The sequence below is a fragment of the Semicossyphus pulcher genome, unplaced genomic scaffold (genome assembly GCF_022749685.1).
Source record: "Semicossyphus pulcher isolate SPU_LCO1_2020_fin unplaced genomic scaffold, fSemPul1.0.p SCAF_20, whole genome shotgun sequence".
NCBI lineage: Eukaryota > Metazoa > Chordata > Actinopteri > Labriformes > Labridae > Semicossyphus > Semicossyphus pulcher.
Window position 1 is genome coordinate 21,132,395 of NW_027211694.1, and position 23,589 is coordinate 21,155,983.

At 43.0% G+C, this 23,589-nt stretch overlaps 2 protein-coding genes across 2 annotated transcripts; one reads left to right on the forward strand and one right to left on the reverse strand.

The window, feature by feature from the left end:
• The first annotated feature begins 125 nt into the window (after positions 1–125).
• psmc2 (proteasome 26S subunit, ATPase 2) lies at positions 126–4,023 on the forward strand. Its single transcript, XM_069670708.1, has 12 exons — positions 126–275; positions 566–603; positions 723–804; positions 920–1,019; positions 1,302–1,433; positions 1,549–1,621; positions 1,741–1,836; positions 1,965–2,129; positions 2,227–2,314; positions 2,578–2,780; positions 2,897–2,993; positions 3,756–4,023. Exons 1-12 carry the CDS (start codon positions 206–208, stop codon positions 3,911–3,913), a joined length of 1,302 nt encoding a protein of 433 aa, XP_069526809.1. The 5' UTR covers positions 126–205; the 3' UTR covers positions 3,914–4,023.
• slc26a5 (solute carrier family 26 member 5) lies at positions 3,996–23,403 on the reverse strand. The gene is made up of 18 exons (XM_069670707.1): positions 23,284–23,403; positions 21,602–21,895; positions 19,954–20,093; positions 19,483–19,593; positions 15,709–15,887; positions 15,337–15,501; positions 13,944–14,179; positions 12,758–12,905; positions 11,739–11,852; positions 11,552–11,629; positions 11,351–11,446; positions 9,444–9,550; positions 9,295–9,364; positions 9,115–9,207; positions 7,731–7,835; positions 7,119–7,325; positions 6,959–7,013; positions 3,996–4,853 (listed from the first exon to the last, which is right to left on the reverse strand). The coding sequence occupies exons 2-18, from the start codon at positions 21,781–21,783 to the stop codon at positions 4,714–4,716; spliced, it is 2,226 nt and encodes a 741-aa protein (XP_069526808.1). The 5' UTR covers positions 21,784–21,895; positions 23,284–23,403; the 3' UTR covers positions 3,996–4,713.
• Between the last annotated feature and the right edge of the window lie 186 nt (positions 23,404–23,589).

Consider the following 23,589-nt stretch of genomic DNA (forward strand, 5'->3'; position numbering starts at 1 on the left):
ATATGATGAAAATAATAGTAATGGTCGACTTTATGTGTCAAAAATATTTTTTTTTATTGAATGTCCGTTTTAAAAATGATTCCGAACAGTATTTCCGGTGACTGGCACAGATCGGCGGAAGTTCAAAGCTGCTGTGTAATGGTACAGTTTGGTCACCGAAGCAGCTCGGTTTTATTGTGAGAAACAGTTTATTCCCTAATTAAATATGCCGGATTATTTAGGAGACGACCAAAGGAAGACTAAGGAAGAGGAAAAGGATGACTCACCTATCAGAGGTATCCACTTTATCTTAAAATAAAAATGAAAACCTTATAATGCTGAAAAGGAACTAAGACATTAGCTACTTAGCTAACGTTAGCTCTGCTCGTTAAACAAAGTGTACCTATTCACCAATGGCTTAGGTTACTGTTATGGCTTGCTAAATATAATATAAATGTTTAAAAAAACAGAAGTTACTATTAAATATGTAACCGTGGTGAAGTGAATTGCATTGCTCAGATGGACAACAATGCTAGCGGCCCACTGACAGAGTGCGAACTCATTCATGTTGTTTTCATCCCCACAGCTTTGGATGAAGGTGACATCGCCCTGCTGAAAACATATGTAAGTATCGATCTATTTAAGCCTTTTGCACCTGCAAATCTACTTTTTATATAGGTTAAAGTTGCATTATTATTGATTTATTTAGTTATTCTAATCTGGTGCTTGTTGTTCATCGTCAGGGTCAAAGTACCTACTCCAGACAGATCAAACAAGTGGAAGATGACATCCAGCAGCTCCTTAAAAAGATTAATGAGCTCACAGGTCGGTGATAAATTAATTAATATTACTTTTTAGATTTTCTTAGCAAACCATCAGATAAAAGTGGCTGCTGTGTTGTGTATTAAGTTCTTGTTGCGTCTTTTTTGTGCTTTCACAGGCATTAAGGAGTCAGACACAGGCCTGGCTCCACCAGCTCTCTGGGATCTGGCTGCTGATAAACAAACTCTGCAAAGTGAACAGCCGCTGCAGGTAGCAAGGTAAAGAAAACTGACAGATTCACAATATCAAAGTCAGTATAGAAAAACAAAATATGGCATGGTATTTCCTTTTTGTACAATATTAAAATGAAGACTCCAGAAAAACATCACAAAAACATTTCCTAATTCTTTCGAAAATAATATTATATTGTATGTATATCCACTTTTTTGAAGCTGCTAGCTTCTGGTATGAAGAGGCCCTTTTGTTTTCATTTATAAATTAGAATGGTATATCCATTTTGTAGTCCCAAATGTTTCTATATCTGTGTATCACTTCAACAGATGCACAAAGATCATCAACGCAGACTCAGAGGACCCCAAATACATCATCAATGTGAAACAGTTTGCCAAGTTTGTGGTGGACCTGAGCGATCAGGTGGCCCCAACTGACATTGAGGAGGGCATGAGAGTCGGGTGAGGCACAAGTTTTATTAATAATATGCCTCAAATATTATTTGAAAGATACATTTGTGTTACATTTCTACAGAAACAATCTGCTCAATTTAGTGTGTCTTCTGTTCTCTTTCAGTGTTGACAGAAACAAGTATCAAATCCATATTCCTCTGCCTCCTAAGATTGACCCCACCGTCACCATGATGCAGGTATGAATCCATTTTGGGGCCAAATTATTTCTTTTTTGTTTGTTTAAAGCGACAGCCAAGTTGCCTTCTTCAATGTTGAAAATACGCTACAGTACCAACTCAGTTTTCTCATGATGTAGGTGGAGGAGAAGCCCGATGTTACCTACAGCGATGTTGGTGGATGTAAGGAGCAGATTGAGAAGCTGAGAGAAGTGGTCGAGACCCCCCTGCTCCATGTGAGTGTTTCTAAATGAAGAAAATCACTCAGCCAAGCCACAATCAAAGCTTTGCTTAGTCGCAACATTTACCCAAACTATACCAAAGCTAACTGATCATCCTGTTTGTCTTGTCCTCTGCTCACCAGCCGGAGAGGTTTGTCAATCTGGGTATCGAGCCTCCCAAAGGAGTGCTGCTTTTCGGGCCACCCGGCACAGGAAAGACCCTGTGCGCCCGTGCTGTGGCCAACAGGACGGATGCCTGCTTCATCAGAGTCATCGGCTCTGAGCTGGTGCAGAAGTACGTTGGAGAGGTGAGAGTCACAGTGGGCAAAGAACAGCAGCTGTTTTACATAATGAATTCTGATAAATGTAAACATGCTCTCTGGGTTTGTGTGTGCGTGTTTGCAGGGAGCCAGGATGGTGCGTGAACTGTTTGAGATGGCCAGGACCAAGAAGGCATGTCTGATCTTCTTTGATGAAATTGATGCTATTGGAGGTAAGGTTTGCTCCACTGTCACATTTCTATATGTATGTGTAATGATCCTTTTACCGGGGGCTTAAAGTCTGCATATCAGGACAACGTCGACAGGGAAGTTTGTAGGTGCATTGCAGGCTTGCAGGCTGAAGCAGTCTATAGAAGCCGACCAAAACTTTTTGTACTCAATTTAACCCCAAAATATATAAAATTAGGGCCCAAATCTAAAAATACTGGAATTCCACTTTAACAGGAATATTATCTTTCGTTTCTCAACCTGCCAGGTGCTCGATTTGATGACGGTGCGGGTGGAGACAACGAGGTCCAGAGGACTATGCTGGAGCTCATCAACCAGCTGGACGGTTTCGACCCTCGAGGCAACATCAAAGTGCTGATGGCCACCAACAGACCGGACACCCTGGACCCAGCTCTGATGAGACCCGGACGTCTGGACAGGAAGATCGAGTTCAGTCTGCCTGACCTGGAGGTGAGCTAACAAGACATGCAAAAATATTTTCATAATTTAGCCTTTTGTTTTGCTATGTTTAGCTTTTTCCATTTCTTTCTGTGAAGTCCTTTTCTCACCTGTTTCTTGTATTTCAGGGTCGCACACACATCTTCAAGATCCACGCCCGCTCTATGAGTGTGGAGAGAGATATTCGCTTTGAGCTGCTGGCTCGACTCTGCCCCAACAGCACCGGTAAGACTGACAGAGCGATATTCATTCTCCTGTCTGTCATTTGTCTTCTAGAGCCTTATATGCCTTTACGTATAGAGAGGACAGTGTATAGGGTTAAAAACAGGGGAAGAGATATGGGCCGCTGAGCTAAACGGGCAGTCGAGACCCAGATTCTTAATAAAGTTTTTATCAGCTGATTCTTTACTTTTTATGCTCGGTTTGAAATTAGTTTTCCCTCGCTTCTTATCCTTCTCCTGAAAGCCACATACTGTGACACAAAACACGTGTTGTGAAGTTACAGAATACAGACAAACTTGTCTTAAATCATTTGCTCATTGGTGTAGCTCTAACGTGTGGCCACAAGGGTGCGATGTAACTTTGTCACTGTCAAATTAAAACTCCTTCCTCACAGAAAATTCTTATTCTATTAAGTCAAAACCCTCATAAAAACAAATCTCATTGAATTGCTCGTGGCAAAGCAGCGAGTAGTCCTTTGGAGGTTATGGACAGTTGATGTTTTGGAGTTGAGTCAGGGAAAGTCTTAGCTGAGATATAACATGTTAGACGATGTAAAATGACCCTGTGTAAAGACGCAAACCGTCTCTGTGAAGTTGAACCTGTTTGATATGAAATGTAGGGTCAGAAGACAAACACATTTTTGCGTAAAACCCACACATTGTAAGCTTCTTTTATCATAACTGACTATACCACTACACTATAATGTCCTGTTGGTCCTGAAAGACGTTCTTTAAGCAGTATTTGACATTGTGTGTTTCCTGCCAGGCGCTGAGATCCGCAGCGTGTGCACAGAGGCCGGCATGTTCGCCATCAGAGCTCGCAGGAAGATCGCCACAGAGAAAGACTTCCTGGAGGCCGTTAACAAGGTCATCAAGTCCTACGCCAAGTTCAGCGCCACCCCCAGATACATGACTTACAACTGAGAGTGTGTATGTGTGAGAGTGTTTCCTGTTTGGCTTTTTACTGTCAAACAAAGTAAAAAAAAATATTGTCCTTTTGTTGTCATTCTTGTTCACATCAAAATAAAGTTTATTCCAGATTTGAGTGTCATTGATTTGAAAAATGACCACATGGTGACTTTAAAGGCATCCTGTGTTAGACAGTAACAGCACACGACACTTCTTTCTCTCTAAGGTGTCCACAGACAGAATGTATAACACTACATTAGTATTGCACTCAAATATACTGTAACAGCAATTGTAGTGCTTTTGCTGGTTTAAATACACATTGACACAAAAATACAGCAGAAAATATACATAAAAATCAGCACACGAGTTCTCAGTGACCATAAACATTTGATATCAGCATAATAATGAGACGCAGCTTCTGGTCAGTCTCCACCTCGATCTGCGCTCTTACAGAAAACATCCTAACAAAGTCACATGGACCAGAGCAGCAGTAGCTTTTCTAGTGTACGTCTCAGCAGAGCAGTGAAAACTTCCTACAAAAGACTTCAAAGTACATCTCTAAACAATCCCAGAGGATACAGAGGAATAAGGCTGAAGGAATGTCAGCTAGAAACTCCATACTGAATTTCTGATTGGCTAAAAGCCTCATTAAACTGCCTGTGTGGCACTTAAAGTTACAAACATTAACACTACAAACACTCCCCTATTCAATATGAATGATTGCTCAGTTCATCTCTACTGTGATGCTGGAACAACAATAGAGATCATCGCTCCCACAGTCGGTTGGAGGACCTCACTTCTGTGACAGGTGGCAGCTAATTGATTGGAGCAGCTGATGGGCGGGGCTTCCGTTGTCGACAACGCAGCACGGCATCGTGGACGGTGGGGAACACCATCTCAGGAGTCACGGCTTCGGTGAAAAACTGTAAGCTGTCCAGCTCTGACAGCAGAGCTCCTTGTGGATAAAATCAGGAGGTACAAGATTAGATGTGTGCTCTCATGCTGCAGTATACAGGTCAAACTATTCCCATGATTCTTTGCTGTACCATGTGTAACGTTAAGGAGCCTGATCGAACAGTTTGCTACTTTAAATAGAAAGCATGTCATACAGTACAACACCTATTTAATCCGGGTAAGGCAACTTAACCATAGTTGTGTTTTGTCTGTTTTTAAAGCTGTGAAGAAAACCTGCAGTGGTCCAAACATGTTCGCTTATGAATGAGTTTAGTAATTCAACCTAGTTACGTTTACATATTTGGAATGCCCTGATTGTCTTCATGTTTGAAACAGTTGGCTGCTTTAAATAGAAAGCACTGACTAAAGTATAATACAGTGCAAAACCAGTTCATCAAGGTAAGGAATCTTAACCATAGTCATGTTCCCACTGCAGGATCTTTACCGAGGAACCTTTGGAGGATGTTACAATTTAATTTAGCTGCACCTTTGTCCAAAGCGACGTACATCTGAGAGTTTATACAACACAAGCAACGATCGAGACAGGAGGGAACAAAGTCAGGAAGAGCCAACAAACAGCTTCATGTGCGATTGGACACGGGTACCAGCAGGCAGTGCACAGAGCCGATGCACAGGGAGAATAGATTTTTTTTTTTAAATATCTTCATCATCAGGAACATCAACAACATCCTCAATATCATTAAGGTCAGAGGGGTTCATAAAGAGCTGGGTCTTTAGCTTCTTCTTAAAGGTGAAAGGGACTCTGCGGACCAAATGGAGTTTGGTAACTCATTCCACCACCGGGGGGCGACAGAGGAGAAGAGTCTAGTTAGAGACTTAGGGCCCTGTTGTGATGGGAGTACCAGGCGCCTTTCATTGGCAGAGCGTAGTGGGCGGGACAGAGTGTAGACCTGGATGAGGGCGTTCAGGTAGGCAGGAGCTGTATTTGTTGCTGTTTTGTAAGCGAGCAACAGGGTTTGAATTTGATGCGAGCGGCAGCTGGGAGCCAGTGGAGGGATATGAACAACGGAGTGACGGGCTGTTTTGGGTTGGTTGAGGACCAGTGCTGCGTTCTGGATCATCTGCAGAGGTTTGAATGTGCATGCAGGAAGGCCTGACAGTAGGGAGTTGCAGTCGTCAATGTGTGATATCACTAGAGCCTGTAGCAGCAGTTGTGTTGCATGTAGGAAGGGTCTGATCTTCCTGATGTTGTACAGGGACAATCGACATGACCGAGCAATTGAGGCCACGTAAACCTTTTTTTTTCTTTATTAAATAGGACAGCTGAAGATAGACAGGAAATGTGGGGAGTAGAGAGTGGGGAATGACATGCACCAAATGATCGGCAGACAAGGACTGTAGCCTCAGCACCAGATAACCTTTTCCAAGTTATGTTCTGGGGACACGGCACGACCCACGACACATAATAAGTACATAAACTTTTGATATTGAGCTTGCTCTTCTAAACACTTCTGATTTTTTAGAAACCAGTTTCTCCCTCAAAGTCGAGGGGCTGGAGCTTTTGCTGTTAGGCATTTTGTTTCACAGCCGAGCAGCCCTGAGGACATTTAAGTCGGTTTTAAAGACCTATTTTCATCGAAAAGCTTTCTTGTAATTACGAAATTTTACCCTTGGTGTTTCATCTCCGGTTTTTAGTTATCAATTGTTTTAAGTTGTCCCCATTTTATTCCTTGTCTGCCTGTTTTATTATAAATGAGTGCAGATTTATTATTGGGTCTTGAAGGCACTGATTTTGAAAAGTACTATGAAAATAAACTATATTCATATTCTTTATAATCAAAAATAGCGTGTGAACAGATAATATATTTTCATACCTAAAGCAACACATTTGCCTAATATTCTGGGAAAACAGACAACAGCCTGAAGGAAGCTTTTACTTCCATTTAAAGTATTTCCTGAGGCTAAAAGTTTAGGGGCATGTTGTGTGGAAATGCGAGTCATGTTCCTCTTAATCAAACCAAAGTATTCAGGTTGAGCTGCATTTTTTTTTAAAAAGGAACTGCATGTAAAAATAACAGTTTGCATAAATAACAGAAATGCAGTCCTGTTGTAAACAGATAGAGAAAAGTCATCATGAATACTTACTGCTGCAGCCGGCGATCACCACTTTAATATCCACCGCTGCGTATTCCTTTATAACCTGCAGAGACAGATAATGACTCACTTGCTCACATTGAAACTTGTGCGCATTAACATCTGCATTTATTGAAAATATAACTAGATAGGCTCAATTAAAATAAAGAACCTGTTTGATGGCTTTTGCCCCCACAGAGTCGATGAAGCTGGCAGACGTCCAGTCCAGGATGATGGAGTGGACGCTGCTGAGAGGTTTGATGAAGACGGCCTCCTCCAAGTCTGAATCGCTGCTTCTGTCCGCCAGCTGGCCGTTCCTCTGCTCCTCAAACATGAGGTTCTGGGAAATAACCTCATGGGTCACTCCCGGCTCTTTATACTGGAAACAAGACAAGACTTTAAGCCTCAAGGTATTTCAAGTTGTCATCTGTGTCCATTTTTTAATAATAGATAATTATGTCCCATCACTTTCAGGTTATGTCATACATATGCATGTACGAGTGCCTTTTATTCATTTTAGTTGTATTTTAACCCTCTCTTCCCTTCTTCCTTCTTTCAAAACAAAAGTCAATCACTGTTTTTCATGCCACAGAGGCCAGAGAAGTGTCGTCTTAAGGAGTCACACCCTGATGAGAACATCAGCCTGGGAAACAAGTTTTTCAATCCCTCCAGGGTTAACAAAGCCTTTAACGACAGACACGCAACAGGCCGCATATTTACTCTGTCAACACAGCTGACACTGTACATACTGTTCATACTGCAAACAGGACAGGGAAGGGCTCACCTTTGCACAGATGTTTAGTGGGGACTTGGGGGTGCCGTTTGCCTTCTCCTGCTGTTTCTTTTGTGCTTTGCAGGCAGCTTGTAAGTCCTCCGGTTTTACTCCTGTCTGTTAAAACACCATCAATCTTAGCAAACCAGAACAGGATGACTACAACAGTAAACTTGTAAAAAGCACAGGAAAGGACAAGGATCGAGTGGTAACTTGTACAGAAGACAACGTTTTCTCTCTATTACCCAGCATGCAAATGAGCAATTGGTACTTCTTTTCTCTCTTCAGGCGTGGACCTCATTGACTGTTTGAAACCCCAAAGAAGCCAAAAGCAAAAGGTACTAAATCCACCATTACAGTCCCTAAACAGAAAGCTTAAAATCTGGCATCTTTAAATATCTAAGTGGTTTAGTTAAATGTTCTGTTTTAGGATAATTGTATCATTTTGTTTTTACTTTGGAATAAGAAGGCATAAGGTAAGAGATGAAGTAAAAGATAAATGATATATCCTCTGAGAGTGACAGCAAACTTTTCAGGCATTCCAGCATAGCCAGCGTTTAATGATAAGGACTTCCAGTCAAGACTTCCTTCTCCGTGCGCTGCATTGTTTACAGTTTCACTAGCAACTTGAGAAGCGACCGTGTGTTCAGATCAAAGTGAAGGTAAATTCTCCCTCAAGATGTGTCTGCTAAATAAACGCTGTCATCTCTTGGTTCATCCCATCCCCCGGAGGAGCGCCTGTTCATCTGTTTGTCTCAGTCTCACTGTAAACAGTAAGTTACACAGAGGCTGCACTCTGGCTTACTTCAGCTGGATGAAGCCCAAACAGAAACTTGTGATCGACTTTAATTAACGGCTCTTCAGTTTGCTGAAAGAACAACATCATGATGCAGATTAGGAACAACATGAAGCTTTGTCAGGTCTGTCCTCAAGAGGAGAAGAACACTACTTTAACATGAGACGTTTGTTGAACGGAGGGCGGAGCCATCATTTATGATGCATTCAAGGAAGTCAGGAAATATAAATGCTGAGCGGCTTTCACGACACAGCTTCGAGGGAATTTGTCTCAAGTTGAATTTTTGATCTAGAGCAGATTGTTAGCTGAAACTTGCATGAAGATAGAGATTAATAAATCATACAAATAACGGGATGTCATTACAGCAGATTACGTTCCGCCTGCTTTTGCTCTCCTCACGGACTGTTTTTCCTGCATACGCTAAAACCTGCTGATAAGCATCAATACTACTTGACCTGTCGCACACCGACATAGATTACTTTATAATTACATGTGTATGCATGTATCTACACAGTGCAAACAATGTTAGACTTCACTGCAGGGTTTACAATCCGAGTACAGATTACATCATTATCACACACATGTAGTAGCTGGGATTACCTTCTTCTTGAGTGCGCTCACATAAAGGTCACTGTTAGCAAAGTAGATTGAAGAGTTGGAGTGGAAAATCTTAATCCCCTCATATTCAGCCGCCTGGGAACAAAACACAAATCACACGTTTAGAGCTCAACGGACTCCGTGAGAGAGTTTTAGTCTGGGTTTGAACGTCTGCGTGTTCACCTCTTCATACTCGTTCACATCACAGTACAGGGCTGTGCCGGGAACATGGCCCAGGATGCCACTTTTAGGGCTGTAAGACAAAGTTAAAGACTGTGTCACACCTTAATTTAATAACTTTCACACTCAATTCAGCAGCTTATGATCAGTACCTCTGTGTCCTGTAGATGACTGTTAGTATGGCGAATGCGATGGCCACCAGGAGGCCGTAATCCAGGCCGAGCAGCACAGACGCTACAAAGGCTACCAGCCAGATGGTCTGAGAGAGAAAAGGGGAAGAAAGAGAACAAGACGAGGTCAGATCCTAGTGTTTGGCTGACCGCATCAGGTCAATGTGCGCTTTTGTAGGCAATGTGTTACAAGGACTGTCCTTATGAGGCCGATGACAACATGTTTGAAAGAAGGTGCGCACTGCGGACGTAGGTGAGGACAGCGGACAAGCAGTGGACGAGCAGCCCCGCCTACTTCCCGAACAAAGTATCCAGAGCTGTATAGACAGTGTCGCGTCAGTGGAGGTCCAATATGCTCCATGATCCGCCATTGTGATGTCGCAACTCTCTCTCTGTACGGTTGTGAAAGTACCGTCACTACCTCACTCACTCAAGTCAGTCACATACAGACCCATGTGCAGAGCTGATCCCGGCGGTCAGCCAAAAATACTGACATGAGGGGAGACATACACTTCTACATCTTCTTTAGCTCTTCTTCAAGGGGAACAAGAGTGGGGCTTTTGTTCTGCCACACTGACAATGTCAGTTCCGTGCGACATAGACTCACAATCACTACATCTCAGGCACTTTCAGTAACTTATAGAGGAGATAATGATCTATTGATATCTAAAAATATGAATTCACAGCGCACCTTAACCTACAATTTTGCATTTCTAACTTCTTTTCAATTGTCATAATGCTTAAATCGGCGAAAACATTGGAAGGACGGCTGAAAAAAAGTACGATAACATCAAAGCTACATTGTTCTCATTCCAAGGTGGACTGTGACGTTGGAATGAATGTTGAAAGGATTAGATTCCCTTCATCAGATTGTCTCTGAAATCTGATTTGTGTCACAAGCCACCTCTGTTTCACAAACAAAAGAAGTGATATAAATATTATTGGATTATTATTGGATATTTTTCACAATTCGGGCTGTCAAAATAACGCGTTAATTTTGATTAATTCATTACAGAAAAATGAACGCAGTTTAATTGCACTCCGTTATATCCCCTGACCTCAAACGTCACTGAGCATACAACCGTACAGGGCAGCTTTGTAAACATGGCGGAAACACCTGACACAACGTTACCAGGCTTTTAATTTCTTGAGCTTTTAATCAATCAATAAGAGAACATCCTGCCTTCACTCTCTCTCCCTACCGTACCTGTCGGGAGCAGGTTCAACATACAAGCGCTCTGCAGAGAAACACACACACAGTCAGAGAGGCGTCCTCTTGTACGTCCCAACTGTAACTCGATTGATTGATTGATTGAGCAGCGGTCTTTTTCCTTTTAAAATAAACTTAAATCTGTTGCTGTTTTTAAGCTTGTAAAAGGTGCTGATGTAATTTGGAAACGATCGACCACTTTAAAACGCTACATCAGAAATAACATCCCTCGTGCACACACGGCAAAACAGACTACTGATGAAGACAGTCAAGATAGAGAGACAGGTAGAAAGAGGGGGGCGGGGCAAGCAGCTGTGTGCAGAGGTGCAGGTGTGTTGGGGGACTGAAGGGAAGCAAAGTGATCAGATTAAAGTAGTTTGTGAGTTATCGCTTAATAAGGTGAAGAAGAGTACAAATAAAGAGTGGAATTAAGAGATAACCGTACAAAGCCTGTAAATAATTCATTTTTTTAATCGCCTGTCAGAAATAGTCACAATATGTTGGGATTAATGAAACAGCTGTGGACCTACTTTGTGTTTGATTTGTTTATATTGTGCTTCCTTTCAACTCATCTATTTAATTCAAATGTGCTCATGGACTAATTTAGAGCAGGTGGATTAAAAAGTAGAACAAGATCCACAGCGCATTAATGTTTCCGAGTTTGCTTTCACAGACTGACCAGTTCGATCTTGCTGGTCCTCCACAGAGAAGGTATGTCTCTGAACTGTTTGAACATCCCCAACAGGTTCACCATGATGATGGCAGCCAGCGCAGTCTGAGAAACAGAGCAGAAGATAAGACAAGAGAGAAAAACAAATTTAAAATATACTGTAAAGACTTAAAAATAATAGAAACTCATCACATCATCATTTTCACCCACCTGAGGGAGCGGCTGGAAGACAAAACCAATGGCCACCACCACCAGCAGCACCACCAGAGACGCCAGGAGCCCTGCTATCTGAACACACACATTGATATCTGTGTCAGGATCATCTCTAATATCTCTAATCCTAATAACTCCAATTAAGTAAATTAAGTGAGATAGAGTCATCGCTCCTGTGTGCTACCTGTGTTTTTCCACCAGTGCTCTCCTGCACCAGGCTCCTCGACATGGAGCAGGTGATGGCGAAGGTTTGGAAGAAAGAGCCGATGAAGTTACACAAACCGAGCGCGATCAGCTCCTGAAGCACAAAAGTCTCAGATAAATTCAGCTGAATCAAAATGTGAACCAGCTTTTTAGGCAGTGAGGATATAGTTCAAACACCTCCAGCTTGTGGGTCAAAGGTGGCAGTTGTTGACAGAGCAAACTACTGTGAACTTTACAGGGAATCAATTATTACATCTAGCATACACTCTGTCAAACAGAAGTCAATAATGCTTATCTAGAGTTGGAGTGACTTCCGAATCCATGTGACTTGTGTTGACATGCTCTAGTATCTTCTCGTTGGGCAGCTTGACCCAAACCAAACACAAAAGTCCTGTATTTCCACTTGAGCTCAGACCAAACTGTTTGGTTTACGTGCGCTCAAGAAACCTGGTTACTCAGATTAAACCAGTTACTTTTTCACTTCCTGGTTTAACTGTTTGCTCTGCAGAGCGTAACCATAGTTTCGAAAGGTAGAGGCCGCGTTTACAAGTCAATAAGGCTTCAAAAATAAGGTAAACGCGGCCTCTGATTACCTACCGTAAAGTAAATAAGTAAGTCACCTAATTATAAAGCACCTTTCGAAACTATGGTTACGCTCTACAGAGCAAACAGTTAAACCAGGAAGTGAAAAAGAAACTGGTTTTTTTTCTGTAAACAGACCGACGTCAAATTTACCAGACATCTTTCGGCGGATTGATAAGATTACAGTTAGTCCCCCGGATTGTGTGATTAGAGCCACATACCTAGCAACGGTCTGTTCTTCATAGCAACGGTCCGTTATCGAGAAATAACAGACCTCGGAATGCTGTATGTAACACAGCCTTGTAATAAGACATATCAGGAATCAGATTACTAGATGTGGTGAGCTGTAACCCAGCTGTGACTTAAGTGCATGTAAACAAAGTTCATTGTGCCAGCTCCTCAGATGTTCAGACTCACCTGGTTGCCATCCACGCTGTAGCCGTGCTTTAGGGCGAAGGTCTTGGCAAGTGAGATGCCCATTGAGAATCCAACAATCGCTACAGCAAAGGAGTCCGTGACCAGATTGGGTAACAGAGAGAACACTGGAGCGGCAGGAGGGAGAAGCCTGAGAACACAAAAGAAAACATTTATTGCACATACTGAATACAGGCAATGCCTACCATGCAACAGAAGTCTGACACCCTAACATCTAAAGACATTTTGCTCACACACTACATGATTGTGCAAATACTGGGTGTCTTGTAGAGTCACTATTAAAAAGACAGCAACTAGATTCCTGGTGCGATTATTTTCCATCTGACTGAAGATCTTGCTCATAATAAATCCATCCATCCACCTTCTTCTGGTTATCTGGGGCCGGGTCACGGTGGCAGCAGGCTGAGCAAGTTGACCCAGACGTCCCTCTCTCCAGCCACGTTTTCCAGCTCCTCCTGGGGGATCCCGATGCATTCCCAAGGCCAGGTGGGATTTATAATCCCTCCAGTGAGCTCTGTGTCTACCCCAGGGTCTCCTCCCAGTTTGACATGCCTGGAAACCCTCCAACGTTAGGCGCCCAGGAGGCATACTTCTCAGAACCCCCTCAACTGACTCCTTTCGATGAGAAGTGGTAGCGGCTCTACTTTGACCTCCCTCTGGATGTCTGAGCACCTTACCCTCTCTCTCTCAGACTGAGCCCAGACACCCTGCAAAGGAAACTCCTTCTGGCTGCTTGTATTCGCGATCTTCTTTCAGTCACTATCCAGAGCTCATGACCACAGGTGAGGGTTGGAACGTAGATCAACAGCTCCCTCTTCACCACGACGGTCCGGTACAACGCTCGCATTACTGCTGATGCTGCACCGACCAGTCTGTCAATCTCACGATCCATTTTACCCCCACTCATGAACAAGACCCTGAGATATTTGAACTCCTTCACTTGAGGATAATAATAAACATATTTCATTTTATCGGAACATTACGAAGAGAAAAAGATTGACTTAAGACAGCTCTGACTGAGGTTGATGGCCACCTAAAGCCAAACAATTGAGATGACGAAAGCCCGTCTCAACTCAAGCTAAACAAGATTTCATATCTCAACACTGGAAAATTGTCTGCAACCGTGAAACTCCTTGAAATCCCCTCACAAAATAAGAATATAACCTACCCCGTTGGTATTGTCCCAACCACGTCCACCTTGTAGTCGTCTGATAAGGAGAGTCCAAACGAGACGCCGGTTGACACAATGACCACGATGATCTCTCCGGGAATGGGAATGGGCAGTTTCTTCTTAAAGCGCTCATTGAGGTCTTTGATGACATACAGGAATATGAGGCACGAAAGGCCCAGGATGAGAGTGGTGACGTTGGTGCTGGTGATGTCACAGAGAACTGCTTTGACGCTCTGGCGCACAGAAAGAAAACAGTGTGACTTTTTCTGATGCACTTAAGTATTATAACATAAGCCCTTTTCACAGATGCACTGCACTCCTGAAATTTTCCCGACGTTGTCCGTGTGGGCTGCATGTGTGCATGCAAATGACTGAATTTTACACCCCCGACTTTCTGCAGACTTATTCCTGCCAGCCTCCTGGTAAATGTGCACAAGTAGTCGGAATGAGCTGATGTGTGAACGCAGCAGGTAATCAGTCAGGAACATTCACCGCGAGCAAGGTGGCAGGGTGATGACTTTTATATCATGCAACCGGTGCAAAATGAGAAGAGCGACTCATTACAGCAGTGGTTCTCAAACTTTTTCTGTCATGCCCCCCTTTGGAGAAAGAAAAATTTCCAGGCTCCCCCGCCCCAGCAAAATTGTCACAAATGGGTCAAGTTAAACTTTTATTGAAAGAAAGTCAAGTTCATGACCATTCTTTTCACATTTTTCTGAGAAATTTGCTGTGCAAAAACAAAAAAAAGTATTTCAATTGCTCCATCAGACTTCTTCAAATAGAAATATAATCAATTGTGCAATAACTTTTTCAGAACAAAAACAATGAAGTTCAATCTGTGCTAAGAAAAGCAACAAACTTCATCTCCGACCATATTCGCTGTAAATCCAAGAGCAAGATAAGCGTCGACATATTTTCTTGACTTCTCGGTTTTTGTTTTCGCCCCTGTAATATATTTGTCCGTTGGCAATGCTAGACTTTTTCTCTGTGTGTGTCTGAATGTGAAATCTGTCATGGAAATCACCAGGGCAACGCGTTTGTGTACTGTGCCACCCGAAAATGAGTCCGGGTTGCCCGACGTCAAAACATAGTTCCGCCTGCTACATTTTCCAAACGAAAAAAACCACACAGGAGCGGTGACGAGCCCCCCCTGTCATGCCGCCGGGCCCCCCAAGGGGGGCGCACCCCACAGTTTGAGAATCACTGCATTACAGGATGATTAAAAACATCCAAGGTTGAAGAAGAAGGGTCATTTACAAGACAACAGCTAATATGTCTGCAAACTGGAGAGACGAAGAGATTTTTCTGGAAATAGTCAGTAGTGCATGAGTGAAAAGTGCTAAACAATAAAAAACGAGGCTCCTGTTGCACTCCCTCATACAAAACTCACATAAATAGCAGAAAGCGGCCCACTGAAGCGCTGTGTTTTCACCCCCAGCAGGTACTTTAACTGAGAGACGACGACGTGCACGGCTGCGGCCGTAGTGAAGCCTCGCACCAGGGGCTCTGAGAGGTAGATTGCCACAAACCCAAACCTGAGAAGACCTAGGACCAACTGAAAGAAAGGGAAAAGATAATCAGAAAGAAAGAAAAACGGAAGGTGATGAGAACAAGCCATGTACTTCAGTTTCAAATAAAAACATTAAATCACAGTGTGGATACAACAACAGTGATCCTGCTGCTTTGGGTAAACAACGATTTAAGAGCGTGAGAACATTTCAGCAAGCTGTATTATTTTGCTGATGGTTGTTTCGAGGCTGACCTGGATGATTCCCACCAGCGTCGTGAGCACAACGGCCACCTGCACCCTTCTGGCATCACGAAGCTCCACGTTCAGCACGGCAGACATGTTGGTTCCGTTTGCAGGCTGGATGAACATGGAGTCTGGGGCCTCCCTCACTGCAACCCCCCCGATCATCAGACTTATTACGGCAAAGGTGCCTGCAGAGCAAACACAAAAAAACCTGTATTACGGTTTTATCTCATGTTTCCAGCCTTGGTTCTGTAGTTGTCCACTGTAAATGTAGAGCACCTAAACCCTGTGTGTGTTTGTGACAGTGCATGAAAGGGGCATCTCCCCGGCACTTGAACAGCAGCCCAGTTATTCCCTCTCGCTCTCTGCCAGCAGTTAGGACAGCTGCATACCACATCAAAGCAACCTGCTTTCAGACTAAATTCTAAATAAAGTGAAGCCAACTGCCTCCAGTTGTTCACTTCACACCAGGTATTTTGTTTGAAAAGGTTGAACAGATTAGATTTATTGTGCCCAGTGGTCAACTGGACTGAAAGGTCAGCGCTGACATCTGAGACGACTTGGAGCCGTAACTTGGAAATAAACCGGTCAGCTGAGTTGGATGTCAGAGGAGACGTTTCACAATCCTGCTGCTCGTGTCAATTGTGGCCCCAGAGAGCACCATGGGAGAATATGCCCTGAGCAGAGTCCTCCTAATCTTGATCAGTGAGTAACTTGTGTATCTTAACTAAGTTCATTAGGCTGACCCCCTGTGTGTCGGACAGAGACAGTCTGCAGTTTGGGCCCATCATTCTGTTCTTGGCACCGACTGTAGAAACAAATCTGGCCGTCTGAAAAGGCCACTGTCTGCCGTAAAGATCACAAGTAATTTAGACCCAGATAACTGTTAACCAACACAACATGGGGATGAGATGAAAACACCACAAAAATGTAAGTTCATGGTTCTACAGAATGATGAAAAAATTTACACTTTTTCCCCTCCAACAGCGCTTCTTAATATTGGAACACAACAGCCAAACAAATTCCCTCCAATTCAGTGCTCCTTCGGAAGCTCCTCCCCGAAATTTAAGAAGGGGAAACGACTCTCACAACTGGTGTTGCTTGAGGTTAACTTCAATTTGGAAAGTAATTTTTTGCTATCACAGGACGTGGAAGAGGGAGAGTAGTCAGCAGAGAGAGAGGTTGGAGTGCACTGCAAAAACGGCAGCTGTTTAGGCTGGAGCCTGTTCCAGCTGTCATCGAGCGAGAGGTGGGGTTACACCTGGACTGATCGTATAATGTGTATAAAAATGACTACTTCGCCTATATTCTTACCCTGTTTAAAAATGAGGGTAAAACTTTCCAGCTGTATTAGTTGTTGTCGTAAGTTTTGAAGGAACAGCAGTCAAGCACAGCAAACTCATCAGTGAATATTTACATCACTACGTTTGCCTGTAATCACATATTTAGGGGTTTAAGAACTTGGTTTCACAACAGTGACAGAAAAATGTTTTGTAAACTTTGTTCTGACGTCTTTATAGGTCCAACCAGTGACACAAAACCAGCCATTTTGCAAGTGGAACCCCTGTATATTGTATTTGCGTCATTTGGGTAGAAATGATCTGTGTGCACCACATCTTCTCATCCATCCATCCATTATCTATACCCCTTTTCCTGTTCAGGGTCCCAGGAGGGCTGGAGCCTATCCTAGCATCATTGAGTGAGAGGCGGGGTTACACCTGGACTGATCGCCAGTCAATCACAGGGCTGACAGACAGAGACAACCTTTCACTCTCACACCTACAAGCAATTTAGAGTCACCACTACAGTAGACCTAACGAGCATGTCTTTGGACTGTGGGAGGAAGCCGGAGTACCCGGAGAGAACCCACGCATGCACGGGGAGAACGTGCAAACTCCACATAGAAAGGCCGCCTCCGTCCAAACCGGTATTTGCACCAGGAAAATTCTAGCTGTGAGGCAACAGTGCTAACCACTGCACCAGCGTGCAGGCATTGCACCTTATCTTGACTTTGCAAAAGAACTTGCAAGGCTGCAGCCTTTCACAGCTTAAATATTCACAGAATCAATTCATTCTTTTTGTAACATATTTTTGTTGAATTGTTCTCAAAAAAGTAATGTGGAATTTGTTCTTCAACTCATGCATCTTTCAAATTATTATGTCTTCCTTTACAGCTCGCACATCTTAAAATAAAAGGACAACTAGATTGTTGGAATTTAACATAAACGCAGAACAAGCTTGTCTTTGAGACACTGAGCAAGACGTCTAATCTGTCCATCATAAAGTTTTTCCTTCACAGCAGGAAAAAAACAAAAACCAACACATCATCATGTTTCATTGTGGACTTATTTAAACTTTGCCCCACTTAAGCCCAGGCTTGTACAGTCTCATGATGTCTAGTGTAACTGAGGGGTCATGCATTTTGTGTGTGTGCGTCTTCCTTCGAGTGAAAAGGCCATCCTGCCCAGCACTTGAACAGCAGCCCAGTTATTCCCTCTCGCTCTCTGCCAGAAGGAAGGGATCATCATTTCTACAGTGACCGGCTGTAAGGTACTGAAATTACCTGCTGCACATGTCAGCTGAGGACATCTGCAGATCTCTATAGCTGTAGATCTCTGGTAGTCCAGTTATTAATCTATTTGTTTTAGGTGCATTCTTCTTCTTTATAATTAGTTGAGGGGGAGGTGCTGGGAGCGACGGTCCAGTGCGCGGCTGGCCCAGCATCTTCCTGTCGTTTGTTCATTTTGCCCCGGGGTCTCTAGCCCCTTTTGTTTTCCTCAAGTTAGTTCCTGATATTTTAAACACCTCTTTTGGTAAACAAGAGGTGCAGGCTCAGCTATCTAATTCTCTGCCTTCACCAGTGAACGAGCATTTCTTCCAAGTTGAAGGACCACATCTTTAACAAGCTTAATTAATCTGTGGGGTTACAGGTTAGCTTAAAAACCTCTTCTTACTTAGGAAAGGTTTCCCAACAGTGTGTAGAAGCAGGTCCTGGATGCTTTCAGAGTGAGTTCACATTTAGATGGTGTGTCAAAGGTTTTTTACCCAATCAGGAGCGAAGTGTATATAAGCCCCGCCATGGACACACCCCAGGTCCCGCCATTTATCAGATTTGGGGAAGGTAGCATTAAAGCATCCCCGGCAAGATAAAGGTATGTTTGCAAGAAACATCGCTTGCGGTGCAAACATGCTATTTCAAAATAGCATCAGGTATGTAAGCTAATCGGCCAAACAGGGTCCTTACAAAAAGGTTGTAATACAGGAACAATTTCAGGTCATCTATGTGGCTCATCAGCAGGTGAGGATGCAGACTCTTTGGCCTGGGACCTGTTGACTTTAGTCTCACTCTATTAGCATGATATCACATCAAACAGTCAATCAGGTCAAACCCTAGTATGTGGCTGACCGCATCAGGTCAATGTGCGCTTTTGTGGGCAATGTGTGACAAGGACTGTCCTCATGAGGCCGATGACAACGTACTTGAAAGCAGGTGCGCGCTGCGGATGTAGGTCGTCCAATATGCTCCATGATCCGCCATTGCGATGTTGCAACTCTCTCTCTCTCTCTACGGCTGTGAAAGTACCATCACTCACTCACTCAGTCACTCAGTCACATACAGACCCGTGTGTATGGCTGAGCACGACGCTCACAAGAAAAATCTGCTTTAAATGTAATGTAATCCATCAGGTTGTCGTTGAATCTCCTTATTGGCACCACCCAAAGCTCGTAAGGGGAGATTTATGACCCCCAAAGCAAAACCTCTACAAGAAGCTAATTTCTCACCTATGGATATGTGTCTGGATGTGCCAAAGAAGGTGTAGAGCAGGACGGGGTAGAATGACGCGTACAGGCCATAAACTGGAGGCACAGCAGCCAGCATAGCATAGGCCAGACCTGTGGAGCAGAGGAGAGGGGGAGAAGTAAATAAACTGAACAGGCCCAGAAGCCAAGTGATTGCAACACACAGCAGAGCAACAGAGATACCAAAACAAAGACAGTGTGAAGCTGAAAGCAGTCAGGCCGGAGCCAGCAGCTGGCTTTTCACGGTTAACTCTTATGTCATACTTATGCCTTGTTGAACTCGGCCTGTGGCTAATGTACAAAGCCTGGGAGTACATAACTTTACTTGCTACAACAAGCTGTAAAGGTAAAGTTTTTCAGGCACACAGATGGGTGTTAAACTGGATTTGTAAGTTGTTTTAAGTCTGTGGAGTTCTTCTACAGATTTGAACTACATTTGATGATATAGCTGACCTTGCGGGAGCTGCACAACTCCTGTGCTGAGACCCGAGACCACATCCGAAAACAGGTACTGCTTGACTGGGTAGGATGGCAGCCATGTCAGAATCGGCAGGGTACTGAAAAGTGCGGCCTTGGCCTTCTCTGATGAACACCTGTGAGTGGAAAGAAGTGGAATCACTTATCACTTTGTATTTTTATCAACAGGCACCGTCTCCTGAAATCCATGGTTCTTTAAATATAGTTCCCAGCACCCTAAAAAAGCTACACCTGGTCATGTTCAGTATGTTACAACACGTTATTCTTCCTTACTAATGGAGAATGATTTCCTCCACGCATCTGACCGACAGTCTAAAGATTTACAGTCATGTAAGAGGAAAGAAAACTCGTCACTTCGGAGAAGCTGGAAGCAGGTAATATTTGGCATTTGCTTCCAAGAGACGACCTAAGTTATTATTACTTGTCAAAATTGTAGGTGAATGTATGTTTATTTATCTACAACCCAATTAATCTGGTGATATTTAACTACATCACTAATCAAACCCTACTATTTTTACTGTCTTCTGCATCCATTTTTTTTAAAAAGCCAATAAAGCTAAAAAACATCTTTATGCGTTTAACAACATCCTGCCAAAAACATACAGTCACCGTGAGTGAAATGGGAGCGTTGGGTTTCCCAGGAAAGAGATCATAAAAAGGGATCAGTGACGTCAGGACAGGACAACGATGGGGTAATATTTAAACTGTTTTTACTGCCTTTTACCGGTACGAAGACCATAAAAAGACATTAAAACCAGGAATGTACAGCACAGTCATTGTTCGTCACCGTGGTAGGAAGCATCAGCAACATTCTTTGACTTACATTAGCAGACCCTAAATCTTTAGTGCTGAAGAAACAGTTTCATGAACTGCCAAAATAGCTATAGCTTCTACTCAAACACAAAATGTTACTTGAGCTGAACTAGATCGCTTTAATCTGCAGCTTATTTTCATAATTCATCATTTTGGGTAGACGGTAGCTCCGTCTGTAGGGACTCAGCTTAGGAAGTCCCGGTATGGACCAAGTGTGGAATTGGGACTGGTAGCTTGAGAGGTCCCGTCATTTCCTGGGCACTGTTGAGGTGTCCTTTAGCAAGGCACCGAATCCCCCAACCACTCGGGGTGCATGTCCATGTGCAGCCCCCTGACTAGCCCTTTTTACACTGAGCTTAGCGCAAGCCTGTTTAGAGATTTAAGATGAAATTGCAGAACCTGAACTATGTCTGGATGAATCCCCTCGTCTATAACATATCAGAATAAAGTGAAAGCTGTCTTCACAATTCTCCTGAAGCAAAGTAGTTTGTTTTGCCTGACCAACAATCCAAAGATACTCGATTAACAAAACAAATCCTCACCTTTTAGAGGCTGGAACCAGGAAATGTTTGACTTAATTTAGGAATCAGTTTTAAGAACAGTTTAATGATCAGCAAAACAATTAATCAAACACATATTTTTCCCACAATACTTGTCAAATCCCAAAGCGTTATTGTCTTTTGCGTCAAATTTTCCTTTTAGACGAGCCCTGTAGGGAATTTCCTTTTTGTTTTTCATGGATGCACCTACAATGATACGATGATTTGCTGTTTAAAATAACATATCCAGAGCTTAATCTCCCAATCTTTACCTGCAGTGTTGTGCCAGCCTCTTTCGGAGGGTCGTGGACTTTCCTTTGCTGTGGAGCAGCTGCTTCCTGATGAGCCCTTCATCATAAACCGGGCGCTCTATCCTGTACATCAGCTGAGATTCTGCGTCCTCCTGAGCTGCGGCTTCTTCTGGCTCCATGACAGAAGGAGAAGAGCTCATCATAATATGTCACAGTGTCTCCGGTGTTGTTTATGTCTCCTGCTTTTCGTTCTCCGTCATAGTTCTGTCCGGTTCACCCTCATTCCATTTATCTGTCCGTCTGCACTTCCTCTTTCTGCTCAGACGACAAGAGAAAACAGATATTATTCCAGAACTAACCGGTTTACCTTTTTGTTTCCAACTTTTAACAGATAACAGGAGTGGGAATGAAGATAACCAACCAGGGTCTGTGTATGTGCATTTTGTGCTGATAAAGGAGAATTCGGTTGGATACGTAAAGCTACTACATTTGGGTAAATGTTTTATCAGATTTCCGTAAAACAGTTGGTTTCTGGAGTATTATAGGTGATCCATTGATGGATATTCCTGTATGTACGTTGAAACAGGACAGGTTTCCCGGCAGAGGACAAAAGGCCTTTTGTTGGTGGAGAACATTGCGATTTCAAAAGTCATGCAATCACATGTTTCACCATCTATGGAACTAGGAACTTCTTTTTTTATCTAAAACTAAAATCATGAAGACACAACAAAACCAGGCACAATTACGTCACAGACTCTTACGTTACAGCAAAATTAAAAGGCGTTTCGCTTAAGGGACAAAGTTGAAAACAGGAACCAACTCTAGCACTTGAAGTTAGCAGATTTAAAAAACATATGTCACAATTTCTTCTGTAATTTAGACTTAAGACCACTGTTACAGCTGAATGTGTTCCCCGTTTTCCCCTTCTGTTATCCTAACCGCTGCAGGTGAATCTAATTGCTAATGAGGTGCACCTGGCCTTGAATCGGTATTTAAGACACCAGCACTGACATCAAGACAGAGGCTTTTAGAGTGGGGACTGCTGTGGTTCTGCCTCTCAGCTGGGTTTTTGTCTTGTTCTGTTTTGGTTGATTTTGTTAGCCTTCACCTAATGATTTGGTTGTTTGATTGTCTTTAAATAAATCCCTTGGTTTTGACTTTTATAAGGCGTCATTTGATTTTGTTGGGTCAAGTGTTGTTTGCGCAATTTCATTGTTTCATTTTCATGTTGTAAAGTTCACTGACCGGAAATATAACTGACTAATGATGCTCGAGGAGAAATGTTATTATGGTAACCTTCAACAGTACTCTTAAAATGACGAAGACGTGCTTTACCATATATATTCTTTTTTGTTTGTTTGATTCATATCATCATTAAAATATGAAACCTCTTGTTTTTTCGTGATTTCCAGCGTGTCTTCATCAGTTTTCCAGATTTAATCAACTCTCTGACGCACGAGCAGTTGACAGTCTCGTGCGACTGCTCATTTCCTCTCCTTTACGTTAGCTAACTTAGCTAACACGATGGTGTAAAGGACAAATTGTGACTTCACACTTTAAAATGTGAAGAAAAAATAATAAGCAATTATGCTTGTGTTAGAAATATTAACCACCTATACTATCCTCGCACTGACAGGAGAGGGCATTTATTTGTTTCAGCTTTTAAGCTAACATAAAGATGCTATGATTGAAGGGGCTCTTACCTCCGCTCTCCTGTAGCTGCTCTGGGGATGCTGCCGGCTGGAAGATAATATCAATTTATTAACTGATGTCTTTAGTTGAAGTTTAACGAGGACAACGTCCTTCGAGGACAGAGGCAGGCGTTTATGTTACACCAGCACAGATAGTTTACGCTGAAAGGATGGATTACTCCAGTGAAATTCCTTTCCAACTTCCGGTTTGCAAGGATGGAGTTAACCCTCACACATGCGCTCTCGTCTTGCACGTGATCCCGTTTGTAGTCCGAAACACCAATTATTTACCAGCATCTTTCCAGATTTCCAATTCTT